This window comes from Jatropha curcas, chromosome 1, assembly GCF_041381405.1.
Source record: "Jatropha curcas cultivar XTBG-Jc1 chromosome 1, XTBG_Jcur_1.0, whole genome shotgun sequence".
In the NCBI taxonomy this organism is placed as follows: domain Eukaryota; kingdom Viridiplantae; phylum Streptophyta; class Magnoliopsida; order Malpighiales; family Euphorbiaceae; genus Jatropha; species Jatropha curcas.
Window position 1 is genome coordinate 20,459,648 of NC_143151.1, and position 22,631 is coordinate 20,482,278.

At 34.5% G+C, this 22,631-nt stretch overlaps 1 protein-coding gene and 2 pseudogenes across 2 annotated transcripts; all 3 read left to right on the forward strand.

Moving 5' to 3' along the window:
- The first annotated feature begins 222 nt into the window (after positions 1 to 222).
- On the forward strand, positions 223 to 11,361 carry ALATS (Alanyl-tRNA synthetase). Its single transcript, XM_012210410.4, has 23 exons — positions 223 to 582; positions 827 to 1,065; positions 1,412 to 1,552; positions 2,169 to 2,315; positions 2,418 to 2,570; positions 2,891 to 3,020; positions 3,135 to 3,231; positions 3,435 to 3,555; positions 4,685 to 4,744; positions 4,950 to 5,000; positions 5,078 to 5,173; positions 5,396 to 5,497; positions 7,602 to 7,724; positions 7,959 to 8,102; positions 8,256 to 8,327; positions 8,416 to 8,491; positions 8,635 to 8,777; positions 8,863 to 8,971; positions 9,067 to 9,254; positions 9,773 to 9,862; positions 10,014 to 10,196; positions 10,295 to 10,474; positions 11,130 to 11,361. The coding sequence occupies exons 1-23, from the start codon at positions 240 to 242 to the stop codon at positions 11,199 to 11,201; spliced, it is 3,060 nt and encodes a 1,019-aa protein (XP_012065800.1). The 5' UTR covers positions 223 to 239; the 3' UTR covers positions 11,202 to 11,361.
- A 1,872-nt stretch (positions 11,362 to 13,233) lies between these two features.
- On the forward strand, positions 13,234 to 15,116 carry LOC149499118 (uncharacterized; annotated as a pseudogene). Its single transcript, XR_016319523.1, has 2 exons — positions 13,234 to 13,369; positions 13,938 to 15,116. The product of XR_016319523.1 is annotated as an uncharacterized LOC149499118 (transcript).
- On the forward strand, positions 15,113 to 22,292 carry LOC149499119 (uncharacterized; annotated as a pseudogene).
- Positions 22,293 to 22,631: the final 339 nt, after the last annotated feature.

Genomic DNA, 22,631 nt, shown 5'->3' on the forward strand with positions numbered 1-22,631 from the left:
AAAGATGCAAAAATTGAATGGAAAGATTTGATAGTCTGACAGAAATAAATTACAGAAAAATTTTAATATATTTTCTAAGAAATAAGGGCAGGTTAATTATATTTTAAACCATAAGGACTATAATGTAATTTTTCAAAAGTTCTTTTACAGCGAATCCTACTTGCTGTCCTGCCATACATTACTAAATATTTTCCAACGAGAATATAAGGCCAAATAGAAATGTTAGCGTTTAAAAATGAATGAAGAGAATATCAATTGTATCATCATCTCTGTGTCCGGGTCTTCACTTGTATACTAATAAGAAAACCCCTCTTCGCGCTCCCGTATTTCTGGTGGCGGCGGCTGCTGCTGCTGCTAGGGTTTCTGTAAATCGGCCGCTAGCAACTCTCTTCGCTTCCTTCTCCTCTTCTTCACTGTCCCGCATCGCAATCATGCCGGACGTTGATCCACAGAAGGTGGAGTGGCCGGCGAAGAAAGTGAGAGACACTTTTATTAGCTTCTTTGAAGACAAAAATCACGTCCATTGGAAATCTAGTCCAGTTGTTCCTGTCAATGATCCTACTCTCCTCTTCGCTAATGCTGGTATAGTTTCTATTATTGTTTAACTTTTGTTTTTGATTTTGATGTTATTTTATTGATATTTCTCTATAATTTTATTACTCAGAATCAGAATCCTGATTTTCTCTCTGATTATGTTTCTTAATTCTAATTAGTATTTGTAGAATTCTGTAAGTGAAATCGAAAGAGAGTGAAACGTTCAACTATACGTAAAATTTTGTATTCAAAACAAAAAGGAATAATATAGCCATTTGACGTTGTTTTACAGGCATGAATCAGTTCAAGCCTATATTTTTGGGAACTGCTGACCCCAATACCGCCTTGAGTAAGCTAATTCGTGCATGCAACACCCAGAAGTGTATTCGTGCAGGCGGTAAGCATAATGATCTTGATGATGTGGGGAAGGACACGTACCACCATACCTTCTTTGAGATGTTGGGAAATTGGTCATTTGGTGATTATTTTAAGAAAGAGGCGATTGAGTGGGCCTGGGAGCTTCTAACTAAGGTATTTGGATGCCTACTTTAAGATTTATTGATTGACTTTTGACATTTTGCTATTTGTGTTTCTGTGATCTTTTATTTAGTTGGTTATGCAAATTAATATTCAATTTTGTCACATTTTGCTATTTGTTATTCTTTGATCTTTTATTTGGTTGGTCATACAAATTAGTATTCAATTTTGTCTCTGAAATATTTGTGAGTATCTGGATACTGGCTTTGTAATTGATTTTTGTGGGCCTCTGTGAATAGAAAAATTTCATCAAATTTTGAAAAATTCCATTATGCTTTCTTCTTATTCCCTTTTTCCTTATCTAATTTTTTATTTATTTTATTTTTTTTTTTTTATGTAGGTGTATAAATTGCCAACTGATAGGATTTATGCCACTTATTTTGGTGGTGATGATAAAGCTGGTCTTGCTCCTGATAATGAAGCAAGAGATATATGGCTTCAATTTTTGCCACCCGAGCGCATTCTGCCCTTTGGTTGTAAAGTATACCTATCTTCATCTTTCTCCTGTACTTTCTACTGTAATGGTACTACCGTAATTTTCTTCTTATTTCTGAATGAAAGGATTTTCTCTTGAAATGTTAATGGGTTTGAAATTGCAAACTGTAAGATAGAACTAACTTGTTTTTGTCATTTTATGGATGAGATGTGATGCTAATAATTTTTGTATTTCTTTCTTTCTTCTTTTTTTTATTTTTATTTTTTATTTTTTTGGTCACCTATTTTGCAAATACTCAGTATATGGAGGTAATGCCTCTTTGGAGGCACTGTTATGTGTTAGTATGCACAATTTTAGGGCTTGATTTTTTAAGAAATAATCTGTGGAGGGGTATTGAATTGTTGAAAGGTCATGATGTTTCTACTAATATGCTATTAGTAGAAGAAGAAATTGATAGAAAAACACGTTTTTGCATTCTTTTTTGTTACAAGGTTGAATTTATAGATTTCCCGAACTTACTTTTTGAGGAGATCTTCCTAGTATGATTTTATAATGGACTATTCTGAATTTTCCTGTGCTTGTGCTGCAACTCTGGCCTTTTCTGTTATTTTGCTGATACTGGCTTTAACAAAATCATTAATTCCTCTTGACTTTTCAATAGGATAATTTCTGGGAGATGGGTGATACTGGTCCTTGTGGCCCTTGTACTGAAATACATTACGATAGAGTTGGCAACCGTGATGCAGCACATTTGGTTAATAATGATGATCCTACATGCATTGAGATTTGGAACCTAGTTTTTATTCAGGTATAATTTATGAGACTCTCATCAATTGGTATTTGCTGATGAGGCATAATAACATAAATGTAATAGTTGTTCTCTCTTTCTGATTTTTTGATGGTCCATCAGTTCAATAGGGAAAGTGATGGCTCCTTGAAATCTCTGCCAGCTAAGCATGTTGACACTGGAATGGGTTTTGAGAGATTGACTTCCGTGCTTCAGAACAAGATGAGCAATTATGATACTGATGTGTTTTTGCCCATCTTTGATGCTATCCAACAGGTAAATAACCTTTTTCAACACCCTCCCGCCCCTTTCTTTTGGAGGGTTGGGGGGTGGGGTGTAATTAATTTCAAATGTGATCCTTCTTAGAGATATTTAGAAATTGTTCGATTTGATATTCCCTTTCGGCTTTTGTTTTATCTTATGGGAGGGTTGTTTTAGGGCATCATAGGAATTATATATCAAATTGTTCTCTTATTGCATTTTTCGTTTCTCTATTATGGAGAAAAGAAATTACATTCATCTTAATATGCTTATTTGGCCTCCAAGGAAAAAAGCCTACATCGTTGGTAATGCTTTTTGTTTGAAATTATATGTAGGCGACAGGGGCACGGCCTTATAGTGGAAAAGTTGGAGCTGATGATGTAGACAGGATTGATATGGCATATAGGGTTGTTGCTGATCACATTAGAACACTCTCATTTGCTATTGCTGATGGTTCTCGTCCAGGTAATTAGTTGAGATTTGATGCCAGAAATTTTTTGTTTTTTGAGTGATGCATGGTAGTTTTGTGTGTCGTATTATTAAGGTAGATATTTTGTAATAATTTTTGTTGCTATATAGGCAATGAGGGTCGTGAGTATGTTCTTAGGCGGATTCTTCGGCGAGCTGTCCGGTACGGAAGTGAAGTCCTCAAAGCTCAAGAAGGATTTTTTAATGGGTATGAGTAGAAATATGATGCCATAGTTGTGATCACTTACTGTTTTGGCTATCATGCCCATTGCTAGGTAGCTTTTTCGTTAATAATCTTTTTTCTCTATCTCTCAAAGAAATAAAATGACATTGGAAAAAGCTTCATATGAAATGTTAAATTGTGTCCTGGATGATGTTATTGCTACTGATTTGATGATTTCTGTGAATCAGGCTTGTAAATGTTGTCGTGAAAGTGATGGGTGATGTCTTCCCAGAGCTAAAGCAAAATGAAGAACACATTAGGGAAATAATTGCAGAAGAAGAAGCAAGTTTTGGCAAGACTTTGCTCAAGGTAAGCATTAATTTTTGTACTTAGATTGCAGTTTCTTTCTCTCTCTCACTTTTTTTTTTTTTTTTTTAAATTATATTTCTTTCAATTTTATAAAATTAACAGAGGAAGTTTGTGTATTGGTTTCAATTTTGTTCAAGTGGTATGATTCATACATGAAACATATTGCCAATTTTCCATGTTAATGTAGCATTAAAATTCAAGGCAAATATCAAAATAACTTGCTATTTTAAAGGAATGGGCCTCTCTTGACCTAAAAGAACCAATTTGTGGCAATTTTTTTTATTATCACAATATGGATATTTTTATATGGTTTCATGAGGATGGAAAATTTTACGAAACATCACCAAGCGGTGGTTGTTAAGACTAAATGGGGGTGTCTTCTTATTCTAGATTAGAGGCACAAATCTAATATCTCTTAGATGAAATTGAATTATTTCAATAACTTGTGTTCTTTATTTTACTCTTAGGATAATCATCAAAACACTCTGAGATTTGATAATAACTTTATTGTTTTTTCGAAATCAAACACTTGGATTCTCAGTCTCATTGAATGACAGATTAGCCCTTTTGTAAACCAAAATGAAGTTCTTTTTTTCATCGTTTGTTTTCAATATATTTTTAGTTGCACTGAAGTTTTGGCCTTTAGAGAACGCGATATCTAGTGTCATTATTGATTTTGAATTTTGGAGGATCAATGTGTGTATCAGGCCATCTGGCCAAATGTTAAGGTTTCTTTTCTTTTCTCTATTGGTAGTTTTTTCTATAATATTCTATTCTGGTAATTAGTCAAAATATAATTTTTGTGCATTTTCTAATTTTTAGGGATTATAGTTTGCTTTTGCACCTACATTCTTAGAATTGCTTAAATTTTGGATATGAGGCAAACAAATAGGAGAATATGTATGATATACTGAATTTCTCTATTGCCATTTCTTCTACCCTCCCTCCCCTAAAGGAATAATACAGAAAGCGAGAAACCAAATTCTCTCTTTTTTTTTTTTTTTTTTTTTTCAAATTACCTTTTGCTTCTTTTGCTTTTATTGGATTCTTTCCTCTATTTCTACAAAATGGGTGCAAACAATTTTAGTCTCGTCTTTTGGCAAAATTGATTGTTCTGACTCATTTTCAGGGAATTGAGAAATTTAAGAAGGCTGCTCAGGAGGTTCAAGGGAAGGTATTGAGTGGGCAGGCAAGTAAATTCTCTCTCTCCCCCTCTCTTTCAATTTTGTGAATGTGTACAATGTTCACATTGCGCTAATGCAAATAAAGAAACTTCTTCCTATGATCCCTCCCCCCCACCCCTGGAAGAGAGAGGAGGGGCCGCGGGGGGGGTGGTTGTGTAAGATTTTTGTTGTTCTCATATACGTCTAACCAAGTTCATCTCTTGATTGCAGGATGCATTTGTTTTGTGGGATACATATGGCTTCCCATTAGATTTGACTCAGGTAATCAGGGTGCTTTGTTGTTTCATTATACATGTTTTGTACAGTCTTGTGCAACCTAACGATGAACTTCTAATCAGCTGATGGCAGAAGAAAGAGGATTACGAGTTGATGTTGAGGGATTCAATGATGCTATGGATGAGGCAAGGGAAAGGTCAAGGAATGCTCAAAATAAGGTATTCAGAGTCTGCATTGTGTTTCCGCTTTTGTAAATTCCTGTTAATCTACATCGTTGCCTGCCGAAGAGTTTCCCTAACATATGAAGTTAATGTAAAAGGACAATAAAAAAATTGTACTATACTAATGATGCTGAAAATATGGAAGGAGTGCAGTTGAATGGAAGAAACCACCTATGGCTATATGGTGTTATGACCTCTTTTTTGCTAATATTATGGCAGCAAGCTGGTGGGGATATTGTCATGGATGCTGATGCTACATCTGCACTGCACAAGAAGGGTGTTCCTGTAACAGATGATTCCTATAAATTTACATGGTTCCAGGTCAGAACATAAAAAGTGCACTTGTGCATATATGTGTGCTTTACTAATTTGTTGCATAGTCACATTTATTTTTATATTGAGTTGCATTGCTTTGTATACCTATGGAAATGGAGAGGTTTAACTTTTTATATTACAATTAGCATATCTGAATTTTGAGGAATGGAGCTGTGTTCCATTGGTGCATGTTGGCATTTGGCCATCTAATTGATGGACGCCAAAACGTAATTTTTCCAGATCTCACATTTTAAGATGAATGAACGTTTCCCAGTAATTGGATAACTGAAAGTAAAAATCATCATGTCTTTGTGTGTTTTATGTATTATGGCATTTTCTCTCCCTCTTTGTATGTATTTTTCAAAATTGTTCAGTTTTCCTTCCCGTAAGGAATTTCAAAGAGTTCCAGGTGCTTCCATAGAGAAGAATATGCTGTTTCAATCTTTTATTCATTACCACTTCAACTAAGCCATTTATTATGGTTCATTATTGAAGCATGTCATGGGGTATGAAAGGAGTCCGTGTGACACAAGTTTTTTAGTCTCAACCTGTCTGTCACCTTGATCACCTTTTCAACTAATTACATTGGTAGTGGGTATATTCAGACATTCTATGTATCTTAATGCTTACACTATCACGTGCCTGTTTTAGAAGCTAGCTGACCACATATCTGAATAAAATCACTTATCCCTTGTTAATAGGTTGTCCATTTCTCTTGCCTGGTATGTTGAGTGGAAGCTTCATATAAAGAAAAGAAAATGTGAAAAATGTCCCTTATTAAACTTGATGTTCTCCTTCTGATTCATGCCTTCAAATATTAGTGTTAGTTCTTAATCATTGTGATTGCAAATGCGGCTGTGTCTAAAAGTTTCATCTTATTGTTAGGTACGGCCCATGAATCAAGGAAATGGACATGAAACACAATACTGACATTGATGTGCTGACATGCTTATTCTTAAAAAATTAGCATGTGTCAGAAGTGTGATGTATTTTCAAGATTGAAGTATCAATGCTTCATAGTGTAGAACTGGTTTGTCTTTCTGTAACGGGTGTCTTGGTTAAGCAGTAAAATGTGTTTAGCATAGGTGAAGATCGCCATGAAGTCTTTTTTCTTGCCATAAACATCACCAATTTTTAGAATAGGTGTTGATTGCCATCAGAACTCCTTTTTCTTGCCAGGGTTGCATCATTGTTTCTATCCTAGTCAAGGAATTTCCAAAGGAGTTTATGACAAAATGGGACTTCCAGCTTTTTTAAAAAGGCCGAAAATAGTCTGCTACTATTTTAAGGAACAGCAATATCAGTCCTTGTGCTTTTGCATATATATGTTAAAATTGCCTCTTGAACATTTCCATTACTACAATCTTAATCCTTGTTTGGAACAAATGAATTCCATAAATTTTTTTTAAGTCATTTCAAATTTCCACATTTCATGTTTGGGACATAGTTCATTGCACTTTATGAATTCAATTCTAGGAATTGAAAATAAGTGAATCAAATTCTGTCAAAATGGGAGGAATTTCCAAGTGAATTCCACAAAACTAACCAATAAAATTTTATAACAAAAACGCTTATATATCATCTCATTATTTTTTCTGTCTCTGTCTTTCTTTGTCCGTTTTCTCTCCACTCCTCTTTTTCTCATTTCTCTCACTTGTCTCTTTTTTATTTTTCTATTTTTTTTGTGTTTCTTTCTCCTCCCTTAACTATTTTTTTTTTTTTTATATTTTCAAATTATATATTAATTATAAACATGAGATATATTTGGTTTTATTACTTATAATTTTACTAAAGATATTTTACAAAGTGATGACAAAAATAATTCAGTTCTAGAATTTTCAAATTATGTAGTTCTAAACATGCGAATTCATTTATAAATGAATTGATTCTTCCAAATGGACTGTAAATGTTAAGGCCATTTCTTTGGGTTCCTGGGACTGCAATATTCTTACGTTCAGCTGTTACATAACATAGTTATGTGTCTATTCTTCCTGTTTCTGAGGAAACACTGATGCACTAGTCTTCTTACTCTTACCTGGTTCTGATATGAGAATCTGTATTGTGTTGATTAAGTTTTTGACTGTTTATGTTGTTGCCTTATGGCTTTCAGGATCATGAAAGTGTAATAAAAGCTATCTACACTGGTTCAGAGATCCTGGAAACCTTTACCACTGGTGATGAAGTTGGTATAGTTTTGGAATCTACCAGTTTCTATGCTGAGCAAGGTGGTCAGGTATTGTGCTGTTAGAATTGGTAAATTTCCTGCAATGAGATTTGGCAAACATAGTTAGTGCTCATATATAGTACCTCTGCATAGAATTGGAAACATAACTTGAATTTATACTATTTCAGTGTTAATAATCTAACTGTTTACCAAAATCTTGTTGTGTTATACATTTATTCTTTCCTCTGCACCACCAGGCTTTTCTTATAAATTATCTTATGGGTCTTGGTATTCTGGTTGTAGATTTTTGATATTGGATTGCTTGAAGGCTCTTTTGGGTCATTTCAAGTTTCTAATGTCCAAATTTTTGGAGGCTTTGTTGTTCATATTGGTTCTTTTACTGGAAAGACAGGCAAAATTTCTGTTGGTGATAAAGTTATCTGTAAGGTATAGCCTACAACTTGTATGCTGCTCCCTCCTTTTTGTGTAATTGTTCTGTTGATTCCTTCTCTCTCTCTCTCTCTCTCTCTACACACACCCGCGCTCACACGCACACACATATACGTATTATGTTTTACAATATCCTAATGACTTGTGCAGGTTGACTATGATAGGCGTAAGCTCATTGCTCCAAACCATACTTGTACACACATGTTGAACTTTGCTCTCAAGGTATGCTCCTATTCCATTCGTGCATGAATTTCCTAATTGTTCATTGATTAATATTGCTTTTGTTTATTTTCTCTTGGCATCAATCCAGGAAGTACTTGGCAGTCATGTTGATCAGAAGGGATCAATTGTTCTTCCAGAAAAGCTGAGATTTGATTTTTCCCATGGTAACTTCAAGGGGTTTTATATGTGTGTGTGATATTCTTGGGAAAAGTTTGTTAATTTTGCTTACCTTTTATAAATTTTTTTTTTTTTTTTTTTTTTTTTTTATTCATGAGGTTTATTTAATCATGAAATAAAACTTGTATAGGCAAGCCAGTGGATCCTGACCTTTTGAGAAAGATTGAGTCAATTGTGAATGAGCAAATCAAAGCTGAATTAGAAGTATTTGCAAAGGAGGCGACTCTTTCTGAAGCCAAGCGTATTAATGGTTTACGGGCTGTATTTGGAGAAGTATGATCTGACACTTTTAATTGCTTTTTTTAATGAAATGAATTTTAAATATGTGAAGTTTCACTGTCTTGTCCTTTTGGTGCAGGTCTATCCTGATCCAGTTAGAGTTGTGGCAATTGGTCGAAAAGTTGAGGACCTCCTAGCTGATCCAGAAAGTAAAGAGTGGTTGACAATATCAGCAGAACTCTGTGGAGGTTATTGTCTTCTATTAATCTTTCCACTACCAGCATTCTTTTGATATTTAATTGACAGTTTGTTTTTTGCTCTTTGGAAAAAAACAAACTTCTAGGAACACATATTTCAAACACTCGGGAAGCAAAGGCGTTTGCTCTTTTATCAGAGGAGGGAATTGCTAAAGGAGTGCGAAGGATAACTGCTGTGACAACTGATGTTGCCTTCAAGGCATTGGAATTAGCATCTTCACTTGAGCAGGAAGTTCATGAGACATCCAAGGCAGAAGGAAGCTTGCTAGAAAAGGTAAGTTCCTATTTATTTATCCGGTCAAGAGATGTGCCTTTTTTGCCCCTTATCATGTTTGCCTTTGCTTTTCTCTTGGCAAATTGGAGATTCTCCCCTTTACCCCCTCCTTCCCCACTCAATATTTATGTGTAATGTTTTCTGTATTGCATATGCAGTCAATTTCATAGTAGTTATTTAGACAGGTGTGCCTGTATTCTTTAGTAATATGGCTGTCAGCTCCTTAAGTTGCTAAAGAAATAGTAAGAATGTCTGTAGTAGTTCAATGCATTCTCAGACCAGATTCTGAAATAAAATAACAATCCAGTAGCAAGTTTCTTGATTTTGAAAGGTTTCTGTTTTGTTTTCTGCAAAAAATTTAGATTGATTTTGTTTCTGGCTACTTCATCATGGAAGTGGCTTGTGTAATAAGCAGCTGATTGCAGAAATAAATTAACAATTGGTTACGGGAATAATTTCTCTTATTACATCACTGTATATGATCTTCGCTTGACATATATATATTTTCTGTTCAACAGAAAGTAGCATCTTTAAAAAGTCGAGTGGACTCTGCACCTATTCCAGCTGCCAAGAAAGCTGATATTAGGGCTAAGATTTCTGTACTTCAGGTATAGCAGCCAAGCTAACTAATTATTCCGCTATACCTGAACTGTTTCTAACTACTTTTTCTTTTCCTTGTTTATGTTACTATTATCCTATTCTCATCGTGCATTTTTGTTTCCAATTCTGATACCATAATAAATAAAATTACTTTACCAGAATCAAGTAAGGAAAGCTCAAAAGAAGATTGCGGAAGAAAATATGCAGAAGGCTGTAAAGGTTGCAACGGAGATGGCTGAAATAGCTGCTTCAGAAGGGAAGGGATTCTGCATTTCTCGTGTTGACGTTGGTCTAGATGCAGCTGCAGTCCGTGAGGCAGTTCTGAAAGTGTTAGAGAAGAAGGTGATATCATTGCTGTGTATTATAATTTTTTATAATTTTTCTGATACTTTTTATTTACACACCAGAGAAGTCCTAATATTATATTGGCGAGTGGACAGGGGATTTCTGCTATGGTTTTCAGTATGGATGAAACTACAAACAAGGTTGTAGTGTGCGCGGGAGTGCCAGAAAAGAAAGACCAGGGTAAAAAACTGGAGGTGTCTGAGTGGTTAACTAAAGCTTTGGAGCCTCTTAACGGAAGGTGTGGTAAGGGAAAGGGGGGTCTTGCCACTGGCCAGGTTGGTAGTTTGACATGGTTGTAATCCATGTACTAATGAACTATTTGATTTTCTTCCTACAAAAAATTTGATTGAGTTCCAGTCAGAAGTGCTGCAACATGTTTAATGAATGGTTGGTGGCTAGAAATGTTCAATCAGTATAAATGCTGTTTTAAACTTATTTTCCACCGGCTTAGTTTGACAGGATGGCTTTGTTTGGTTTGACAGTTAAAAAAGGTCTTTTCACTTCTATCTGACTGAAGGCTAGTTTGGTTTTGCTATTGTCGATACCAGATTTTGGATAAAAAATTAGGAAGAATTTAGATTATTAACATATGATTTTTTTAGGCCAAAAGCTGATTATGGAAAAAAAACTTCAAATGTGACCATTTTTACATCAATTTTTGGCCTACAAAAATCACATTGCAAAAGCTACATCCATAAAACCAACATAATCCATTCCTAGTTTTTTACCCAAAAGCTGCTATTAGCAATAGAAAATGCTGAACGGGCCTCCAGTAAGCCTTACTTTTTGCTGCTCAAATAGCGGGTGACTGTAGTGTGCGCGCGCAGTATTTATGCCTTGTTCTTGGACTCTAGTTGTAACAATTGAGAAATTTTTTTTATTTTTTATTTTGTATTCTTTAGTAATAATGTGATGATTGTTTTATTTCAGGGAACAGATGGAGTGCATGTAGACAAGGCCATCGATTTGGCAGCAACATTTGCTGAAATGAAATTGAGATGATAAATGGATTTCTGGACTTGCTTCTAAAGCCTTGATCTTATACTACTGATTAATAGTCTGTTTCTTATTTGTTCAATACTCGAACAGTCAAATATTATCACAGTTGCTGCTGCTAATTGAAGGCAATGATATAAGAGTTATACCACCACGTTTTTCTTAATTATATGGCCAGTTATTGAATTTATAAGGAGTGGAGTTAATTAATTAATTAATTTATTATTATTGCGAAAGTTGTTGAGGTCTTTTTTTTTTATGTATATATAATTAAATTTTGAGTGCAAGTGAATAGGTGACATGATATTATTATTTTGTGAAAGTTGGAATAAACAGCAAACATTGCAACAAATAATACAGTTCGAAGTAATTAGTTTTTTTGTTTTTTTCAGTATGAGTCAGACTTTAAGATTTTTAATTATTTAAAGCTAGATTTGATATTCTTTTATTTATTTGTCAACATTAACAGTGTAAAATTTTTTTTAGTAACTTTATATTTTAATTATAACTATTTTTCATGATTTATATTAATATATAAATTAAGACCCTTTTATTCCAGGCAATTAAGATGTGCAGTTTTAATTGGGGATGGAAGCTGTGTGGATATTTGAGGATACTCATACCACTTTAATCCATTTAAAGAGGATGTGGATAATCCATTTAAAGAGGATGTGGATAATGTAAACCCGTTCAAATAGAATGTAGATGGTAATAAATAGATTTGAGATAAGTATGGATGATAAAATTATTTTTTGTAATGGATATAATTAGGGTACAAATATAGGGATAGTGAAAATATAGGGATAGTGAAATTATTACTTGTAATGGGTAGAGGTAGGATGCCAATATAGGTCTTGAGTATCTGTTACTCGCTGTATTAAATAAGTTTGACAATAGGTACTCTCGGGTATCTATCTATTATTAATAAAAATTTGATTTTAAAATAAGTTTGGATTTAAATAATTTAAAATTCAATATGCATTACCCATATAAAGAAACTTTAAACGGTTTTCAAAAAGTACGGATAATAGAAAAAAAAACGGATTTGAATATGAATATTTAAATAGATATTTAAACGGATTTAGAACATATACATATACTAAAATTTTAAATGGACACGAGTGTGAGTGGTTTAAAATTCGCGAGTATCCTGCTGGCATCCCTGCTTTTAACTTCTGAAATTTTAAAATGGCTAAACCATAAAAAAAAAAAAACTACAAACTTTGTGGGTTGTTTTAATTGTATCCCAAATGCAATATTTTTCTCTTAATGCCCTGAACTTAAAACTAGTTATAATTACATTCTAATTTGAAATTAAATCTATTTTATTCAATTTTTGGTGAGACCGACACTCTCTTCCATAATTAGCTTAATCCAAATAATTAGTTAAAGTAGAACACACGTTTTGTTTTCAATTAAAAAAAAAAAAACAAATCTCAAAAAATCAGACGCCATTGTCGTCTTCCTTCTGCTGCCTCTCTCTCTCTCTCTCTCTCTCTCTCTCTCTGTGCTCTATCTCCCTCTTCTGCCTCTCTCTCTCTCTCTCTCTCTCTCTCTCTCTCTCTCTGTGCAAAAAATTGAATCCCTAACAAAAACCAACCTAATTAATTAGCCAAAACTACAAAAACTTCATCTCGTTAGCACAAAGCCTCCACAACTAGACTACTCTCAACACCTTCCTCACAATTTATGGACCCAAGTACATCTGCAAAAACTTTAATTGCACAAGTCTCCTTCCCAATGCATGCCTACAAAATTATGGTTTAGACAAATTAATTAAGGGTATATTTCCACTTGATTCAATCTCCATTAACTAAACTAACTACCTTTTAGGCGATTGACAAAGCATCTTTAGATCCTTCACAGCTGCCTTTCTCAAAGGAGCCATTACTAAACCTTCGAGGATCACCAAAACTAGCAAACTGAATTGCTCAATTGGGTTTTCCATAGCTTGAAAGCTCTATTGTGTCTCCTTCATTGCCTCTTCCACTTACTTTTCCTACTGTAACTATTTGGAGAGTTATAAAAAATGGACTTCCGCCAAACTCCTCAAAGAGAACCAGTGTATTGGTAGCATTGGGATCATTTTTCAGGAAAGATCGAGGAATATGATACCTACATATATATCAGAAGAGAGAGAGAGAGAAAGGCAGCAGAATGAAGACGACAATGGGGTATGATTTTTTGAGATTTATTTTTTTTAATTAAAAACAAAACGGTATGTTTTAGTTTAATTAATTGCTTGAGTTAAGCTAACTATAAAAGAGAGCGTGAGTCCCGTGAAAATTGAACAAAATGAATTTAATTTCTAATTAAGATGTAATTATGATTAGTTTTTAAATTCAGTATATTAGAAGTAGAAAATTTCTTTCGAGTACAATTAAAATATAATTAGAAAAAAGAGAAAGTTGCGAAGGAGTTAAAGACACATCCAATTATAATAAATATAGAAATAATAATTGAAAAACTGAAATAAACGAAAAGTATACAAAAATATAAATTGACTTGTACAAAGAAATCAGATATAAACTAAAAAAGTACAATAATAATAATAATAATAATAATAATAATAGAAATAGAAATAGCATTATTTATTTATTTATTTAGGTTGTGTGTTCACTAAATTCGTTATGGGTTTATTTTGAGGGTGCAACAGTTATTTTACTTCTTGATTAGAATTTAAGTGCATGAATTATTTATTTGGTTTCATGAATTTTTAATTATTTATATTATATGATGCAGAAAACAAAATATAAGTGGATGATACGGACTCTTCTTCTAGTGGCAGTGCTGCGATATGTGAAAATTCTATGTAAGTGGATGATATGGACTCTTCTTCTGGTTAATCCACCTGATACATGTATTGTTATATGCAATTTTTGTGGGAAAAAAAAAAAAAAACAAAAAGGTGGGACTTATCAAGCTAAGCAAAACTTGCTTAATGGTTATCGTAACACTAAAATGTGCGTCAAATGTACACCTCATGTGCGAGAAGAATTAAGAGAGTATATGTGGAAGAAAGCCAATGCAAATAGAATTGAAAATTCTAATGTAGAAGCTTTTGGTAAAAAAGTGGAAGGAGAAGATATTGTTCTATAAAGCAGCAGATCATCAATAAGCTCCAAATCTATCAATATGATGGATCAGATAAGAAAAGAATCAAGACTAAAAGGTCCAATGGATATTTTTTTCATTCCTAATGCAAAGAAGGTGATTCAACAAAAGAAGATGTCGAAGCAAATAACTATAAATGAGTTATGCAAGAAAGAGTTGCGTGAAAAAGCTTGTGAGGATATAGCTAGGTGGATGTATGATAACTTTCAATGCCGTTAATTATCCTAGCTTCAATATGATGGTTGAATCCATTGGACAGTTCAGTGAAGGATTGAAACTACCTAGCTTTCATGAGATAGGGGTTTCTTTCCTAAAGAAAGAAGTAGATGATGTGAGAGAGATGTTGGAGTCCTTTTAGGAGGAATGAGCTAGAAACGGGTGCATAGTCATGGGAGATGGTTGGACTGAAAAAATAGCTAGAACTTTGATAAACTTTTTAGTGAATTCTCCTAAAGGATCAATATTTCTTAAGCGTATTGATGCATCTGAGTATGTAAAAAATGGAGAAAATATGTTTGAGTTGCTTCACAATATGGTGGAGCATGTTGGAGAGTCAAATGTGGTACAAGTTGTGACTAATAAAGCCTCTAAAAATGTTCTTGCAAGTAAATTAATTTCACTTCACTTACTTTTGTTTTGTTTAATTTTATATGAGTAGGGAAATTATTGATACCTGAAAGGCCATTTATACTGCACTTCATGTGCTGCCATTGTATTGATTTGATATTGGAAGACATTGCTAAAATGTCTATTGTCAATAATACATTGAAAAGAGATGTTTCATAAATTTTTACATCTATGTATGTCCTGGTGTTGCAAATATATTGAGACACTTCATTGGATAAAGAGAGCTTATTAGACCTACTTTGAATAGATTTGCCACTGCATTTCTTACTCTAGAACAAATTCATAAGCAAAAGGTCAATTTAAGAAAGATTTTTATTTCAGAAGAATGGACAACAAGTAAAGGGGCAAAAAAGAAGTTACAGGCAAGAAAGTGACCCAAATTATCTTAATGGCTTCATTTTGCAACAACATTGTTTGTATTCTTAAGATATATGGTCCTTTAGTTTGTTTGCTTCGATTAGTAAATAGTGAAAAAAAAGACCTCCAATCGGATATATATATATATATATATGTGTGTGTGTGTGTGTATATGAAGTCATGGGTAGGGCTAAGGAAGCCATTGTAAAGGCATTTGAAGAAAAAGAAGAAAAATATGCAGAAGTAATCAAGATCATTGATAAGAGCTGAGAATGCTAACTCCGCCATCCTTTGCATGCAAATCTAGAGTTTTTATTCAAACCTAATATTGTTAAAGATGTAGAAGATATAAATGGGTTTTATGCAGCAATATAAATGTTGGTTTCAAACCATAAAGATCAAGACAAGATTATTGAAGAACTGACATTGTTTCAAAATATTGAAGACTCATTTGAAATTAAAATGGCGATTAGGCATAGGAAGATAAAATCACCATGTAAAATTCTCTACAATTGTAGAAATTAATTGAAATGCTCACAAATCTCATTGCCTAAATTATTGTGGTTTGTTTAACTTTTGTTAAACAGCTGAATGATGGAAATCAGTTGAGTCATAAAAAAATCTCAAACTTTACTGGTAGTTTTAATTGTACCATAAATTTTAACTTTCTTCTTCTAGTATCCTGAACTTGAACTCTAGTTAAATAGCACCCTAATCAAATTGCATATAATTTAATTAATAAAATATTATTTTTATGGAACCCACTCTTTCTGATAGACTCTTTTCCACCACCACCGCTGCTTATGAATAAATAAATATTGATATTTATTTATATAAATATTAAAATAAAAAATAATATATTCATCGTAAAAATGAAATACTTTTTATTTATTTATATAATATTGGCAACAAGTAATGATTTTCTAAAAATAAATCATAATATAAAACCTATTTTTATAAGAGATCTAACTAAACCTCCCACGACAAATAAACCTCCATGAATGTTCGAAGCATGAGATGGAGAAATCTCAAGATCAACAAGCTAGTTCTGCTAAACAGTATTCTCAGGGGATCTCCTATGCAGCTGCAGTTCGAAATACTAAAGGGAAAACAGAGATTGATAGATCCTTTATGTCGACCATCACTCATGAACCTTGCTTAACATCGAAACAACCAAATCGATTCAAGGGGGTTCCTTCGATTTCATTCTCATGGGATGAATCCATGAAACTGGCTAATCAGTTTAGATTTGCTCTTGTTGGTATCTTTCAATCTGGCCGCCCTAACATGAAATCCCTTCGACAATTTATGGATAAGATTGGTTTTAAGGGGGAATTCTCTCTAGGTTTACTAGACTCTTCACATATTCTTATCAAATTTGAATTAGAAGAAGATTTTCACAGATGCTGGCTGAAACAAATTTGGTACTTTCAAGGTTTTTCAATGCGAATCTCTAAATGGACACGCAACTTTCGTCCCAATACAGATTGCTCAATTGTCCCAACATGGATTTTATTTGAAGGCCTTCCTATTCATCTCTTCGCCAAGGCTGCTCTCTTTCCCATCGCTAATCTAATTGGAAAGCCTCTAAAAGTTGACGCGGCGACGGCAACATTGTCTAGACCCTCAGTAGCGCGAGTTTGTGTTGAACTGGATTTGTCTAAAGATTTGCCGAATAAGGTGTGGATTGATGATGGTGATTTAGGCTTTTTCCAACCAGTCAATTACGAAAGTTTACCTTTATTTTGCACCAAATGCTGCAGAATTGGCCATGAAATTCTATCTTGCCCGCTTAATTCTACTTCATCAACGCTTGCTTCCTCTAAAGCTATTACAGAACAGGCTAAAGCTACTCAGCTCTGGATCCCTAAAAACACTGCACCAACAACTAATATTTCTATTCAAAGACCCGACATCTCTTCTGCTGAGCTTCCTTCGCAAAATCCTGCTGCTGTCCAAGTCGATATTGCTACTGACTCCTCTCCTCAGCCACCAGCTGAACCGAAAGCCTTTTCTGATCACCCTCAAGAAACTCTCCTTCCTTTTAATGAAGAGACTGTTACAATGGATGCCTTGAAAGCCAGAGGTGGATCAGAGCAAGAACTTGATCGTAATTCTGATGATGACTACATCCAGCATAATTCTGATTCAAATCTTCCAAACAAAGATACCACCTGCACTCAACTCGAATTGCAAAATGCTAGTAAATTAATTGACACTAAATTAAAAGCAGCTGCGGATCATCAAGGCAGCGATGCAGATGCAGATGATGGCTTTGTGCGAGTGGAACGCAGACAAATTCTTAAGAGACAATCATCCAGAGCCTTGCGAACCTCTAAAAGGGGTAATCGTTCTGTCACTTTCTTATCCAATCCTGAACAATGAATGCTCTGATATGGAACTCTAGAGGCCTAGTTTCCTCCCTTTCTAGACTCCAAGGTCTTTGTAAAGAATTTAACTTTCACTTATTATCTATCATTGAACCTATGGTTAACGCCAAGAAAAACTTATGGTATGCTTGCAAATTGGGGTTTAGTGATGTCTTCTCTTCAGCTGATAACAAAATATGGATTTTTTGGAAATCTCAATATGTCTCATTAACTCAATTTAATGATGATCGAAGCTTGCTGTCATGCCAAGTTGAGGAACATTCTTTCGGCTTCAGATTTCTTTTTACTTCTATTTATGGCCCTCATAACAGAAGTGATAGGAACCACTTATGGGATGCTTTGCGATCTCTTTCCTCTCAACACTTTCTTCCATGGCTTATTGGAGGGGACTTTAATGTCATTAAGAACCCTGCAGAATATAAAGGTAACTCTTCTCCTTGTCTCAACAGCATTCAAGATTTTGTTTCTTGCTCAAATGACTGTGGTCTAGTGGATGTTCCCTTCTATGGCTGTAGTTACACTTGGACAGGTATACGCTCTTCAGGTAGGGTTTGGGAGAGACTAGATCGAATTATGGCAACAATTTCTTTCTTTGATCTATTCTCTGATATTCATGTTAGACATCTGAGTAAAGCTTCATCAGATCACTCACCTCTTCTACTCAACTGCACCAAACTCAGTCAAAAAATCCCCAAGCCCTTCAGATGTCAGCATATGTGGTTTACTCACGAAGGATTCCTTTCCGTAGTCCAAGAGAATTGGAACAGAAATTTTTATGGGGGAGGTATGCATGGTATTTTCAAAAAATTGCACTCTCTAAAGCGGGCCATTCAATCCTGGAATCGAAGTCAGTTTGGGAATATCTTTAATGAGAGCATTCGATTGGAAGAAGAAGCTGCTATTGCTGAAAATCAATATTTATCTGATCCCACTCCTACTAATCGTTCTTCCTGGAAACTAAAGGAAGCAATGCTTCTTAAAAGACACAAGCAAGCAGAGATATTCTGGAGACAGAAGGCTAACATTAAATGGTTACAAGAGGGAGATGCAAACACTACTTTCTTCTACAATTATGTCAGAATGAAAAGAAAATTTCAACATATCTCTACCATTCAAGCAGCAGATGGAACATGGCTACAGGATTCGAAGGACATAGGAAAGGAAGCTGTACGTTTTTTTGAATCTTTATTTACTGCTGAGGAAGATCAAAATGTGTTTCCCTTAATTGAACTTATTCCATCGATTATCACAAGGGAACAGAACCAAACTTTGGAATCTATTCCTCTTGATTTAGAAATTAAACGAGCAGTATGGCAATTAGATCCTAATAGCGCTGCAGGACCAGATGGCTTTGATGGATTCTTCTTTCGTTCTTGTTGGGAGATTGTGAAGTGGGATGTGTGCAGTGCAGTGAAGGAATTCTTCTTGGGTATTCCTATCCCTAAAGACTTCAGCAAAGCTATGATAATACTCATCCCCAAGACTGAACATCCCTCCTCTTTTGAGCAGTTTCGGCCTATCTGCCTGGCTACATTCATAAACAAGGTATGTACTCGCATTCTCGCTAATCGTATTGCTCCTCTTCTTGTTCAATTAATCTCTCCAGAGCAAGCGGGATTCATGCAGAACAGATCCATCCATGATCAGATTCTGATTGCAAACGAACTCATCCATGATATTGACAAAAAAACTAGAGGGCATAATCTTGCAATTAAACTGGATATGTCCAAAGCTTTTGATCGAGTGTCGTGGAAATACTTAGAGGCTGTTCTCTTGAAAGCTGGGTTCTCTACTAAGATTGTTCACTTAATTCTTTCACATCTCAAAGCTACTGTCTTCTCCATTTCAGTCAATGGTATTAGCTATGGCTCATTTCGTCCAACTCGTGGAATTAAACAGGGGGACCCGCTTTCTCCTCTCCTGTTTATTCTGGCTTCGGAAGGTTTTTCAAGGGGTCTTAAGATGTTGGTGTCTCACGGGAAAATTGCTCCTTACAAGACAACTAGAGGAAGTGATATAATTGCTCATCTAGCCTTCGCAGATGATCTCCTCATCTTCATTAACGGGGACGTTAAAAGTGCCAAACAGTTTAAAGAATTCCTGCAACTCTATCAAAAAACCTCTGGACAATTAGTTAACCTCAACAAAAGCTCTTTCTACTGTTCTTCGAAAAGCACTTCGGCTTACAAGGATAAAATTCAGTCCATTCTTTCCATCACTGCTAAAGCTCTTCCATTCATGTACTTGGGAGCTCCCATATATAAAGGAATTAATAGAGCTCAATATTGTTCTTCTCTTCTTCAAAAAATTGATGCTAAACTGCAAGGATGGACAAAAAAATTTCTTTCCACTGGGGGCAGACTGTTACTTATTAAGCATGTACTGAATTCAATTCCGATACATACGCTGGGAGCTATGTCTCTACCGAAGAGTATTATTGCTATCCTAGAAAAAAAATTTGCAGATTTCTTCTGGTCTCCGGACTCTACAACTCTCAGACATCATTGGCTAAAATATGACAGATTTTGTTTCCCTGTGGAAGAAGGCGGTCTTGGTCTCCGATCACTATCCTCTCTCCAAGAAGCATATTCTATTAAACTGTGGTGGAGATATTGCGAAGGAAAATCGTTATGGGCAATGCTGCTACGGAAGAAATATTATAGAAGAGATCAAATGAATTTTAAAACTACTGATTCTTGTACCTGGAAAAGAATTTGTCGAATTCAAACAACAGCTAATACCTTAATTTCTATTGAGGATGATGGCCCCCGTTGGATTGCAAACGACAGGGAGAACTTCAGTCTAAAATTAGCATATGATTTTGTGAGACTAAAGAAATCAGCCACTCTCTCTTACCGTTCGATCTGGGATCCAAATATTCCTACTAAAATCTCAATCTTCACATGGAAAGTCTTGCAAAAGGCTGTACCTCTTCCATCTCGATTACAAAAAATGGGAATTCAGCTTGCTTCTTATTGTCCATTTTGTTGTTCAGCAGAGGGTTCATTTAATCATATTTTTTTTAGCTGTTCGACAATCTCCCTGATTTGGAAATTCTTTCGTGATTCAATCTGCACTAAACCGTTAGCAGCAAATTCCCTTCGGCAGGAACTAATCTCATGGTGGATTCTTTATGCTCCTAAATCATCACCAGGTATAATAATGAGATTTATCTCCCAAATTATTCTCTACTCAATTTGGTCAGCATACTGCTGTCTCACATGGGGCGAAGGAGGTGGTTTTCATATTCCCCAATTGCTGGAACAAATTCGTACCACGATCTATAAATGGGGAGTAGCTCACTCTGAATCCAAATTTGCCAAACCCATTTCTTTATTTGAAGATTACCTTCCTGAATTCTTCGGCAATAAATTGAAAATTAAGCTGGTATCTTGGGTAAAACCACAAGCTGGATTTTACAAGCTCAACGTTGATGCTTCATACTCTTCTTCTTCTTCCGCAGGAGGAGCCATAATTCGAGATCATTTAGGTAGCCTCATTGCCGCATACTGCTTCCCAATTCATGCCAGAGACTCTACAGACGCTGAACTAAATTCCTTATTTTTCAGTCTCAAATGGTGTCAAAGCTTAAACACCTTTCCCCTTATTATAGAGAGTGACTCAAAAACTACCATCGACTTCATCACTTCCTCAACTTCAGCTAGAACGCCTCGGTTTGTCATTCAGATCAAGAATTTAGTCTCGGGATTCAATGTCTCTTTCTGCCACATCTATCGTGAGGGGAATCAAGCAGCTAATTTCTTGGCTCGTTTCAGCAGATTGTACTCAATTAATTGTATTTTTACTACATTTGCTTCTTTGCCTCAATTACTTAAAGGCATTGTTAATTCTGACATTTTGGATTCTCCATATATAAGATATAAATAAGGTTTTCCCAAAAAAAAAAAAAAAAAAAAAAAAAAAAAAAAAAAAAATAAGAGATCTAACTAAAGTATTAGTTCAATAAACCTTAACTAAAATTTCATGCCTAAAAAATGATAAAACAAAAAGCTAAACTAATATTCTATGTTTGTAACTAACTATTTATTATTTTAATTTACTTTTTATGAATTTAAATTTCTAACCAATATTAGTTAGAGTGTTGTAAAATGGTGAAATTTTTTATTACCGTGACCATGAGAGAGAGTGTAGGTCCAATAAAAATAATATTTTGTTCATTAAATTGAGACAATTTGAAATTAGGGTGCTAAAGTTGATTTTCTCGGTGCTAGGAGAAAAAAGTTGGATTTATGGTACAATTAAAACTACTCGCAAAGTTTGGAGTATTTTTATATTTAATGATTTAGCCATGAAAATCTTATGAATATGCAACTCAAATATTGCAAAAGTTTGCAATTAAAGTATTGAGTCTCACTTGTAGTGCATCCGGTTGCAAGCGTAATTTGAGCATGGAAGTAATGAAACTTTCACCACTTTTGTGATTTCATCATGAGATACTATTTATGAATTCTCTTGGAAGTTGAAAAACAATAATTCTTAGTGTTCATTACAATTTTTTATAACTCATTAAAAGAAAAGAAATCAACCAGCTCAACAACGCTTGAATGTTTTGGTGTTTATGAAATATAATCAAACGTCAAGACACTGATATGATTTGCATGACCGTATTGATCTCATTTCTTTGACAGATATAGATGATAGCAATGACTGGTTGATGAGTAGAATGAATGAAGAGCAAGAGGAAGAAAATGAATTTGTATTTGAAGATGATTCACTAACATGGGATGCAGTTGCTAAAGCAACTGGAGTTGAAAAGAGTGATCATTTTACTAGATCAGTTAGGAAAAAATGTTGTGCAGCCTACACCCACTTCTAGTCAATTACCAATGGAAAAGGGAAAGGCATCTTCTTCAAGATTTAAGACAAATACTCCTCTAATACTTAGGGATGAGGAAAAAAATATTGATATTGAGGATGAATTATAAGA

Excerpts from the sequence above, each read along its gene's own strand:
- ALATS (XM_012210410.4), top strand. The coding sequence starts at position 240 with ATGAAGAGAATATCAATTGTATCATCATCTCTGTGTCCGGGTCTTCAC. Across the intron at positions 1,066-1,411 it reads CCTGGGAGCTTCTAACTAAG|GTGTATAAATTGCCAACTGA; the intron begins GTATTTGGATGC and ends TTTTTTATGTAG. Across the intron at positions 2,316-2,417 it reads GGAACCTAGTTTTTATTCAG|TTCAATAGGGAAAGTGATGG; the intron begins GTATAATTTATG and ends ATGGTCCATCAG.